General features: G+C 47.3%; 1 protein-coding gene across 1 annotated transcript in view; it reads right to left on the bottom strand.

Annotated features, from left to right (window-relative positions):
• Positions 1-478: 478 nt before the first annotated feature.
• Znf831 (zinc finger protein 831) overlaps positions 479-11,879 on the bottom strand; it is a 112,469-nt gene continuing 101,068 nt past the window's right edge. Inside the window, exons 5-6 of the mRNA XM_040732896.1 lie at positions 2,882-3,039; positions 479-2,020 (exon numbers count right to left, since the gene is read on the bottom strand). Coding sequence (XP_040588830.1) covers positions 1,235-2,020; positions 2,882-3,039 — 944 coding nt within the window. The 3' untranslated portion in view covers positions 479-1,234. The remainder of the gene's footprint in view (positions 2,021-2,881; positions 3,040-11,879) is intronic.

The following is an 11,879-nucleotide window of genomic DNA, read 5'->3' as shown; positions in this document are numbered from 1 at the left end:
GAGGGAGTCTGGGAACCTGGGGCCTGTGTAGAGGGCTGACTGACACATGTCTCTTTGCCTCTGCACAGAGGTGCACCAGCTTGCAATCGTGGGGGATTTGATCTGTGCTGTTCTGAAATGCGCAATACAAAGGCTGATTTAATTTGACAGCGAAATAACTCCAAGTCCCCAAAATAAAATTATCAAGATGTAAAATAGCGTCAAAACTCCAATTAGTCCTACGTCCTGGAAGCTTCTAGAGCAAGCCTGAAAGACGCCATCATGAGGGAAAGGCACCAGTTCAAGCTGTGCAGATTACTAAAATGTAACCCTCTAATTGAAATTGCTCAGAGCCCAATATGACAAAAATAATCAGAGGAAAAATAAGTGAATTTCCCCCCTTTTAAAAAAAAATGACTCACTACTGTGACTATCTTACTGACTTAATGCAATGTTCCTTTGCAAGATCTAAAAAAAGAAGAAACAAAAACCACGAGGCTTTTGGGGGGTGCGATGATGGGGGGATCTTCCACAGAAAAGGCACCAGGTACAAGGGCCAGACATGCTTGTGTTATTGGACCAAAAATAAGTATTGACAATTGTGCAAGATATAAAGGGCCTTAGGCATTGTGATGTGTATTTACACTGTCCATTTGGGATGGTTGGCCCTGACCAGTTTTTTTAATGCATCTGGATTTTGTCTCCAAAGTTTGCCCAGTTCCTACCCCATCCTTCTTCCCTCTAACCACCCTGGTGACCCCGGGTGTGCCTGGCACTCTTCACGTAGTGACGGAAATGTCAGGTGCTTGACCCAGTGGGACCTCACGGGTCAAGAACAACGTCACATATGGCTCTTCCGGTTAGCGTCGTTTTACCAGACGAGGCAGTACTTAACTGCTGCACCAAGTTGGAGCTGTGTGCGCTGAGCCTCTTGAGGCTGGGCCTCTGGCCACCTTGACTCTTCCAGGTGAATGTGGGAGAGCCCAAAGCCTGTCTGAAAGAAGCTAAGGAAAGGTATGGCTGGATCTGGGCGTGGCGTTGGTTAGAGCTGGCTTGAAGGAGTCTTGGATGGCTTTCATCATCTGTGGATGTTTTATAGAGTTCATTGCCCTTTTGGTGATGCTACCCCCCAGAAGATCCCCAGTCCTTGGTGTATGGATATTTTTAGAGAGTTCAGTGCCCATTACACGTAGTGGTGTTATCCCAGAGGGTCCCCGGTCCTTGACCATCGCCACCATCTTTCTCTGGAAGCATATCACACCTCTATGACCAGCCTGTCTTCATCGTCGCTGCTGGTGTCACTGAACTCCACCCCAGCCTGCTTTCTCATTCCTTCCAAGCTCCTCTTTCGGATGGACCTCAAGGGGCCTCCAGAGACTTCTAAGGGCTGTCCTTGGTCAGAAGGAGCCACGGCACTCTTGGGGGTAACTGATCCTTCACTGTGGCATGCCCTGCTCTCACTTCCTGAAGCGGCACGCTGGATGGCCACATCCCCAGGTCCGTATTGGCCCCCGGAAGGACAATCTGTCTGGGATCTCACTTCCAGCTGGTGTGAACTAGTTGAACTTGGGCCTGGCTGCAATATTTCTAAGTGGTTCCTTCCAGGTGAAGATCTCCCTGGCAGAAGCGCCTGCGCTACGCCTTCTGGGACAGCTCTTCCATCTGGGGAGCTCTGTGCCCGAGTCTCCTCTGCCCTGTGAACCCCCAGTGTTCTGAGCCCCGTTCGCGTCCCCACGGAGACACAGATGGCAGCCACAGAGGTAGCAATGTCTTGGTGGGGAAATGTTCCTTTGGGCCTAAAGGACGGAGGTGGCTCTGGGACATCTGGGGAGGTGCGCAGGTTGGGAACTGTGGAGACCGGACTCCGGGAAGGCGGTGGCAGTGTCCCTGGCGGTCCAACATCAAAACACTTGCCCTGGAGTGGAGGACCTTCCTGAAACACGGCCAAGCGTGCACTGGATTGCAGAGAGAGCCCTGACCCGCTGGCATGCTCCTTCTCTGGGAAACAGTCATTACGCTCACCAGCAGGTGGAGAAACCTCCTACAGCAAAGTGCAAAGAAAAAGAAACAGGGGGAAAGGTTAATTGGCGTAAAGAAAACTGTGGTTGGAAACACGGCCCACAATGGAAAGCAAGGTCTCGAGGTCCCAGCGACTCCTCCCTGAGCGTGAACCTCAATGTGATGCCCTCAATGAGTTCCCATTAATAACTCATCCACGCATTACCCTCAGCCGAGCTCCTGATTGATGCAACATAGGTCTCTGTGTAAAGCCAAACAATTCCATTATCCATCTGGTCCCACACTTCCTGTCTCCTGGTCCAACTAGGGTGCTTTCACGCTGTGGTAACGCCCAACATATGCTAGCATCTTTCTTCTAGGGGGCATTAGTCATGCAGACTTGAGGCTTTCAAGAAAACAAACCAACAGTTTCGTAGCCAAAGTCGACCAATTCTATGTGTGATGTATGAAAGTCAGGATAGCCTCTGGTGTAGGTCAACCTTCTGCCTGGCTCACAACAGGTTGTTTTTCACTGCATACGCCAGGCTAGCTGGCCCAAGAACTTTTAGGGGTTTTCCTGTTTTCACCTCCCATCTTCCCAGAGGAGGGCTGAGGTTACAGACCCTCAAGATACGCATCCAGCTTTGATGTGGGCACTGGGGATTTGAACTCAAGTCCTCACACTTGAACAGCAAGTGTTTTATTTACAGAGCCATCTTCCTAACTCCAAAGTTGGCTTATTTTTTGGTGTAGAATGTTTGGGATTTTCTTTTTGTCTGGTTTTAGGTTCTGGGGAGCCCCAGAAGGAGACCAGGGAATGATACCACACAGACAGCGATATGGACATAAAGGCATAAGTCTAGATGACAGGCAGATATCAGTGCCTCAGAATGGTGGTTCCTACCTTCAGAGTCGAATTGTCTCTTTCCAAGATGAGTTTTGAGCTTGTGGGAGGGGAGATGGGTTCTGAAGTCTGCCGGCAGTCACCTTCCTGTTCTTTGTTCCCATGACCAGCAGGCAAGTCTGTGTTGGTACAGGATGGCTCTCTTTGCAGACTTAGACCTGAAAGAGGGAATGTGTATATATATGTAGAATCATGAAGTGACTAGGAGGCTGTCCGAGTCCCCACAATGAGCCTCAGCTCACACTGTGTGTGATAGACTCTGGTTACCTCCAATTCACACTCAGCCAAATGCATTGTCTTCACCTCTTCCAAGGAAGGGAATGGTAAAACTAAGCTGCCAAGTTGATGACTCCATAACCTTATACATTGCAAATAGTGTTCATCACCATGGTGTCTATTCTCAACACAGAGAGTCATCCTCCATCTAGGCTTCTTTGTATTCATTTTAGATCACTTAGAGTCCCCTAGTCCTGGAGCCAGGTAGCAAGAGTAGAGAACTTGCTAGACCACAGGTGAGAAGCCCTTGGTGATGACACGTCGTGGTCTCTACCAGAGTACCTGCCTGGCATCAGGGAGTGAGGTGGGTACCCGGGATGCTGTAACTTGCTGTGGCAGTTGTCTCTATGTGAGAAAGGAAGACACATAATAGCCCCTCACACCGGCTCCCCCTTGTCCCCCCTTACCCTCTCCTCCATTTCCTCACAAGAACCTACAATCAGGCCAAGAGGGTAGTCGTTTCCAGGAAGGTAGGCTGCATTATGAGATGAGCTGGGGGAAAAAAACCTTTCTAGAATGCCTGGATCTCTGGAAGATGCACTGGGCACGCTGTCAAATATGCTCTTATTTTGATTAAAGTTATACATGCACAGAGTTTGAAAACCTCAAACCTTTCTACTTATTAGGAAAGCTAGCAACCCCTGCCTACCCAGCCATAATTTTTTTTTTACTTTGGAGTCTTCTGAGATTCATCTCTCTCCCTCCTGCTTCTATGCTTACAGGCTGACCTATGACCTCCTTCAAGGCAAGAAGAGAGTAGCTATTCCTCTAAGGCCCTCCCTACAAGACTTCAGCTCCCTTGCACGCTGCTCCATCAATCTTAACCTTCACATGCATAGGCCTGACTCTACGCCTTGTTTAGGTGGCTACACCTGTCACCACTGAGCTGTGCTGAACACTAAGATTGCATTGCCCTTTTTTTAAAGTAAAAAATTGTTTTCCTCAGAGTTAATAAGTTTTGAGGTCCCCAACACCTCTCTGTTTACCTTTCTACAAACATATTAAAATCACTCCCCAGACTCCCTAGCTGTCTAACACTTGATTTCTCTCTGGACAAGCTAAAACTCATGCCTTAAGCCTGCAGTAGATGTTGTGGGTTCTCTTTTCCCATTTAAAAAATGGAAGTGTGGGAGGGAGGGAGGGAGGGAGGAAGGGAGGGAGGGAGGAACAAAATCAAAGGAGGGAAGAATGAAGGAAGGAAGGAAAAAGGCGGAAAAGAAGTGATGATGATGATGATGATGACAACGACAATAAACAATTGTGTGGTCTTCCCAGGTAGTTTTTCCACTGTAGGCCTCAGTATTGTAGGGTCATCTGACCACATGTCAAGTTAGAGATCCAAAGCCAATGCTGGGTACAACCATATGCACTTGTAATCCCTACACGGGGGAAGGGTCTTGCTGGCTGGCTAGCCTAGCCCAGTGAGTGAGCCCTAGGCCAGGGGAATCTTTATCTGAAAATGAACCAGGTCGATGGCACCTGATGCCCTCTGGTCCCCACACCTGGTGTCACCTCCCCCAAATCATCTCCTATGGGCATCAGTATCACAAACCCACTAGATGTCCAAATTCTCCTGGGCTCCTAAAAGCAAACAAGGTATGTAGAAATATGCTGTCTCTAATATTTAAGCACAAAAAAAAATCTAAAAAGGTCTTTTATCTCCACAGTCAGAGGCTAGGTTTACTGTGTACACTAATCCTGAGCAAACCAGCTTTGAAAATGAATGGAGAAGCACAAAGGTTTAGAAAGGGATGGGTTTCCCTCCAATACCACCTCGGCGAGCACCCATGTGACAGTGTTGTTAGCGGTGAAGCAGCCTGCGCTCCTCCTGTGGTCAGCAAGTGTGACCTGGGTCTTCGGCAAGGCAGGGGCTGCACTTCCCAAGAACTCAGAGACAACACAACCAAGTCTGGCCCTCTGCTCTAATGAGAAGAGCGTAGAGACACAGAGAAGAGTTTCAGGCGGTGCAGGGCCCGTGAAGCGACATGACAGAGGGTGGAAATATGGCAGAGAGGGACAGTTAGGGGCTGACGAAGACAGAACAAGACACAGGAGGCAGTGGAGAACCTGGCCACAATGGTGGGGACACACTAGAGAGAGGTGGCCAGTGACATTTAGAGTGATTGAGCTGTCCACATGCAAAGACTGTTCTAGAAGAAGGAAGAGCAGAAGCTAGGAAAGGATCCAGGGACAAAGAGACTGTAGCTGGGCCAGTGACACCCGTGTGGAAGTTGAAATAAAGGTAGCAGTGTCAACGGGGATTTTCATCTCAGAGTACAAATATCTTTTGGGGGAAAAGCCAATATTTTCAGTGTGGGTCGACATTTGTTTTTTTTTTTTCCAAAGATACACGATGATGCTGCCCGAAGATTGGCCTGGAGGGAAGAAAGCTTCAGAGGTAGGAACCCAGTTCCCAGAATTCTAGGGTCTCCTGGGTGGGCTTCAGATTCCATGTCTCAGCCAGGGCAATGAAAATCAACATGGGTTGATTCAGGACCCGCTCCATCCTCATCAGGAAACCGTCACAATGGCCAACATGTCTACGGCTCCATGGTATGCCAAGGACAGCCACTGGCTCTAAACAGATCAAGCCCCACCCCAACAGTGACAAAGTGACAAGGCAATTCATTCCATTTAATGAGGAAACAAAGCCAATTAGTGTACAGAAAATAATCAGATTGGCCAAACTTCTTCCCAACAGGTTGTTTGGGTTTTTAAGCGTAATCAGAAAAGGTCATGTGCACATTTGACTGGTAACTTCTGACTCATCCAATAGAGCAAGGGAAGAAAATCTATTGATTTAATTTGCTTTCAACCCTAAAGTCTACAGAGAAAACTGAATTATCTCTAATAATTGTGAAAAATGCCCAAAAGATGTCACCGAAGTGTGTTAAACTAATTTGGATTATTGAAGCAGGACACTAAGTTGCTTTGAAATGGATGGCCCCTTTCAAAACAGCAAGTTGGGCTCTGCTGAGATCTTAAAGTGCAAAATGCCATCCTGTTTAGGCTTCAGCCCCACACCCTATGAATCACTTCCCCATCTCCAGAATTACAGATTCTACCATTTCCATGCATCTTCGGGACCCAACTGCCCACACTCAATTACAGGAACCGTATGAGGAGAACTCTCGCCAAGGCTCTCTGCAGCATGTTCTTTCCTGATTAAAGGCCGCACTCTTAATAATTTCTCTCAGAAATAATTGCCATGCCACGTCAGGAGGAAGAGACTGCTTAAGCGCTTACAGCAATGGCAAATTTAGCCCTCTTGAAAAGGCTATAAGAAACTGCAAAATAATTAAAAAGAAAACGCAGGCAGAGACAACGCAGCAAAACCGACTGTGGAGTCATGGGCCTCTTTAATGTCAAGTCTGCTTCTGGCTGTCTCATTTCCAGGCCTTATTAAAATGCTAATAAATGTATTACTCAAATATCATTACCTCAAAATGTGAGTAATTTGAATAATTTCTTTTGGTTTGTCCCAGTAGCTCCCCAAATTCCATTCATGTGGAGCCCACAGACTCAGAAATCTGAAGTAGGAATATAAACCCCCCCAGTGTCAACCTGCTGCCCTCCTAAGCAAGCAGAAATTATAAACCGAAAGGTGGGTTCGTCTCTGGAACTCGTAATTGATTTGAGATTAAATTGTTCAAAAGTGTCTCTGCCACTAAAGAGCACACAGTGTGCTGGCAATTAAAACAAGCAATCACTTTACAAGGAAGCTGGGCAGATCTTTAAAACTAATCACGTTGTGAATGGTTATTTGCTCATTTATTCAAGTATTTATTGAATCCATTTTAAGTCTATATTTTTTGAGCCCTTACTGTTGAGCTTGAATATTGACCGGACACTGAGTGTGGCCAATGTTGTTCCAAGAGCCAAGGCCTTCGTTCAGCAGTAAAGGAGGCTGACACCACTCATGGAAATGACTAACGGGGGCAGAGGTGTGTTCCATTCTTAACATGTCATTTTCATTGTTAGTGGGTCCATACACCACAGGGCACATGTGGGGGCTCAGGGGACAACTCTCAGGAATCAGTTCTCTCCTTCTACCGTCTGGGTCCCAGGATTGAACTCAGGTCATCAGGCTTGGTGACAAGTGCCTTTACCCACTGAACCATAACACACACACACACCACACACACACACACACACACACACACACACAAATGCCACCAAGCAGGTGCCGTCAACGCCGTGAAAGACGCTCAGACAGTGAGGTGATGTCCCCACTCCACCTCTATCCACAGAAAGATTTGTACCATCCAGGCAGTGCCTGTCTCCAGGGCTGTGTCACTAATAAATCTGAACTATTCAGCCATGTAATTACCCTTCTTGAAGTCCCTGTCGCACACCTAGTACATTGTCTGAGGGTGCCTTCGTCTGTTACTGATGTCTTGCTGTTTACGTCATCTCTTTAGGGAACAGCATGGCGGAAGGCCCTCGGGCCTCTCGGCGGTGGATGGAGAGCATGGGCGATGTTGGATGCTGAAGGCAGTCAGGAAGTAAAGGGAAGCCCAGAAGCTGGTGGGTGGTTGGAGAGCTGGCAGAAACAGCTCCAGTCTCCAGCTCTACCAGCAGGAGGGACCCGAGAGGGGACCGGAAAAGCGTGTTTAGCAGCAGGGGGGAGCCTCTGGTATTTCTGCTCAAACGTGGTCTTTGGAGCGTCCTCCCCGCTGTCATCAGGAGCCCTTTCCTTCCCCAGTCACTTTCTTGGCAGTCCTCATCATCGCTTCAGTTTCTCTGACGAAAAGCAATCAGGCGCTCCCCTCATGGACATCCTGTCCCTGGCTATGTTTAGGACAAAATGGTGCTTAAAATCTTGCCCGGAGTCTTTTTTTTTAATTTTTTTTATAACATGTCCGTTCTACAAAAGTGCATACCCTTCAAACAGAGTCAAGACAGGACTCTGCAATCATAACGGAAGGTGATTAGGGACGTGCGGTGTTAAATGCCCCAGGTGAACCCAGACAGGCGCGCCACACGCCCCGATTGTCAGGGTCTCTTGTTGCTGAGTGAAGACTGTGGGGGGGGGGTCTCTTCCTAGGATGCAATCAACACACCTGCAGCAGAGGGTCGTGTCGCTCCTTAAGATTTACACGCCCAGGAATGGCGAGAAGTTGTTCTGTCCCAGCAATTTCAGGGAATTTAACTAACCGCTTCGGAGAAAGAGTTAATACTCCTCCATCAATCCTAATAGCAATAATAATAATAATAATAATAATAATAATAATTAATAATGAAAGTGCAGGGAGGTCATGAGAAGAGGCAGAGTCCTCCATACCTCAGAAACACCTTCTGACGACAAACCCACAGAACCAGGTCCAAGCCCGGAGGTCAGGCTCTAGAACAGGTGAGGTGCCCAAGGTGGGTACAGAAACCACAGGGCCTAGTGCTGTGCCAGGGTCAATGCGGCATCTATGTGCAGTATATAGACAACCAAGCCCTTTCTTTATAAGCGTGTAATTAGAAAACTTTTACTTTAGGACCACCTGTCGCTGGTGTCACCCACAAGTCTTGTTCCCAGGGTGAACCAGCACGTCTGGGTCACATGATCCTCTCAGCTGGTTTCAAATTCTGTGAATAGGGCTAGTTTGAAAAAATTTAAAAAAAAAAAAAAGAAGCTTATTGTGGGATCCGAATTCAACCCTGCCAGTGAATGAACCAAGACTCCCAGGCACCATCACTAAGGAAAATCACCTATGCAGTCTAGGTGGTCTGAGTAAAACGGTGGTTCTCAAGCAGACGGCAATGACAGAGTGTGGGGCGCTCCCAACCTGTCCTCACTGGAAAAGACCCTAACAAATGACACATTCAGAGAGGCTACCTGGGTGCAGGGACATCATGACCAGACCCCTGGAGAAACTGCCCTGACTGACCCCCAGAACCCGCAGAGAGAGACAGGGAGGACAGAGGCTCTTGCTCAGCACATCTGTCCAGAGCTTGCAAAGAAAAAAGCTAGAAATCGCTATTTTATGTGCATTTTATCATTGCTATTTTCTAAACATCAGCATGTTTGCCCCATATCTCTGTGGCCTGTATTTGGCCATTACAGGTCAGCAATGGGACCCTAGCTTCTTCCCCCGTCCCCCTAGTATTTCAGACACTCAAGCACAAGGACCATGAAGGCAAACTTAGCCTTGGATTTCCTTTTGAAAAAAAGAAAACACTATTTATCCAGGCATGGTGGGCCTCTGGGATTTGTGAGGTAGAAGCAGAAGGGTCAGAAAGTTAGCATCACACTCAGCTATAAAGTGAATCGGGGAGCAGCTTGGGCTGCAGGAAACTTTGTCAAAAAAAATAATATCTAAAACAAGCAAACAAAAAATTGCCAGACCATGAAAATTGTGTTGGGAAAGCAGTTTGGTAGCATCATAGAGCGAGAGAACAACACCGTCCAAGATGGCTCCTGGAGTGAGAAAGTTGGTTAGAACGACAGGCAGGAAGACAGTAGGAACCATCGTTAGAAATGACTACCAACAGTGCAAAGGTCAGGTCACGAAATGGCAGGGCCCCTCGAGGAAAGGTGTCCATGCCTCTAGGGAAATGCCATGCTGCATATTATGCACACAGGGAGAATCTTGCGCAAGATATGAAAAGAAGGAAAGGGTTGATGGCTGATTCCTTCCCTGTTGGCGTGACCAAGCAACTTACAGGAGAAAGGGTTTATTCCGGCTCATGCTCCAGGCGAGCCCGCCGGCTCCAGGTGAGCCAGAGCAGTGCAGGCACAGTCAGGAATCAGAGATCGGAGAGAGCATCTGCTCATCTCCCTGTCTCCATCTGTACGGTCCGCAATCCCCTGTCCAGGGAATGGTGTCACTGTGGTCTTCCTACCTCAACTAATGTGACCAAAGCACTGCCTTCCTCCTGTGAGAGTGTGTGTGTGTGTGTGTGTGTGTGTGTGTGTGTGTGTGTGTGTGTGTGGTGTGAGGCCGTGAGGTGCTGTATTTTCCTTTGTGCCTTGCTGTTGTTGTTTGTTATAAAGGGAAACTAAAATTTGGGCTGAAAACAATGATGATATCTCTCAGTAGGTGCCCATGTGTGTTAAGACGCTCATAGGTCAAATCAGCACTGCCACCAGAGGGCCACAAGGGGCAGCAGAGAGTGAGATAGACCCTCACAGGCCAGAGGGGGCAGCTGAGAGCGAGATAGACCCTCACAGGCCAGTAACTAATGCTTAGACTCTCTATCAGAGCTGAGAGGGTCGTGAAAAGACAAGAAAGGGTTTTGTTTGTCTCATCTCTAACCAAACCTGTGGTATGTTTTACTGCCTTTTTTCAGCCCTGCCCCTCCAGAACCACGTTGATTCTCTCTCTTATTTCTCTCGTCTTCTATGATGAAAGTTAATCAGTCTGAGAAAACTTCCCTTACCATCCTTCCCCCACTTGGCCAAAAATCACCCATATTTGAGTGGGGAAGTATTCTTAAAATCTTTTGCTAAGTCAAAACTTTATGGCCAGACAATAAGAGAATGTTCCAAAATAAAGAAAGGGCAAGCTGTGGAGAAGAAAGGAAACCAAATGAAAGGGGGTGTTAATATTATTTGAATTCTTTAGTGTCAAAATTAATTCAAGAGAATCCACTTTATGGGTCATTAATTTCAAACTTTCTTAACTCCAATGAAAATGGTAGAGAGAAAAGTTCAGGCTTTGGAATATAATTGATGTGTTTAAGCCATTGCTTCATCGTTTCTAAAGATTTATACCCTGCAGAAGGAGGGGTTATCCTGCTTCAGCAATTCTGTAAGCAGTATTACTTAAATAATGGCTTTGGGAAAGAATATCTCCTATTGATTCTGGCAGGAAAAATAATGTTGCAGACCCATTAGCTCTCGTCAGAGAAAAGGGAGGGAGTCTGTGGGTGAGGGAGCCCTGCAGTTCAGGCTGCCATCTTGATTCTGAAAGCATTCTGAGATGGTGTGTGACAGGGCTATAACCCCTTGTCTTCACGGTACTCACAGGTTGTAACACACACACACACACACACACACACACGCACACACACACACGCACACACACGCACACACACGCACACACACACGCACACACACGCACACACACGCACACACACACGCACACACACGCACACACACACGCGCACACACACACACACACAGACACACACACCACTTGATTCTTATGCATAATGGTAAACATTTTCATCTCTGAATGTCCCTGTCAGAGCAGAAAGACAACTACACATGGTATGTGTGTGTGTGCACATGTGTACATGTTTTTGTGTATGTGTGTGTGTTTGTGTATGTACATGTGCACATGTGTTTGTGCATGTGTGTATGTGTGTGCATCCAGTTAAGAACTTCGGTTAGTTATGTGACAGTTCCAAAGGTTACACACAGACAAGGAGTGAGGACAGAAGACCTCCCTCACCCTTCCCTGCCCTGGAATTAAATACAGGTTCATTGGGATTAACTGAAGGAATGCAGTTCTACACAGTCGATGTACTGGTCATGTGGCTGGAGAGAAGGAATCAAACCTGATTATGTAATGATTGCTGCCATGGCAAATGCCACAAAGAGAAGGGATGCAGATTATGCCATAAGAGCTCCTCATGTGTCTCAAGTGTCAGAAGTGGACAGCCTAAGGAATCATGGAAATGTCACCTCCCAAATCTATTCAAGGAGAGATATGGTGGCCATGGAGCCTCAACCCTGGCTCCCCAGAGAGATGGGGTCAAAGGAACAGAAAAATACAGTTTTCAAAAT

Source organism: Mesocricetus auratus, unplaced genomic scaffold (assembly GCF_017639785.1).
Source record: "Mesocricetus auratus isolate SY011 unplaced genomic scaffold, BCM_Maur_2.0 Super-Scaffold_100028, whole genome shotgun sequence".
Classification (NCBI taxonomy): Eukaryota; Metazoa; Chordata; class Mammalia; order Rodentia; family Cricetidae; genus Mesocricetus; species Mesocricetus auratus.
The sequence above is the reverse complement of the archived record's forward strand: the minus strand, read 5'-3'. Positions and strand labels throughout refer to the sequence as shown.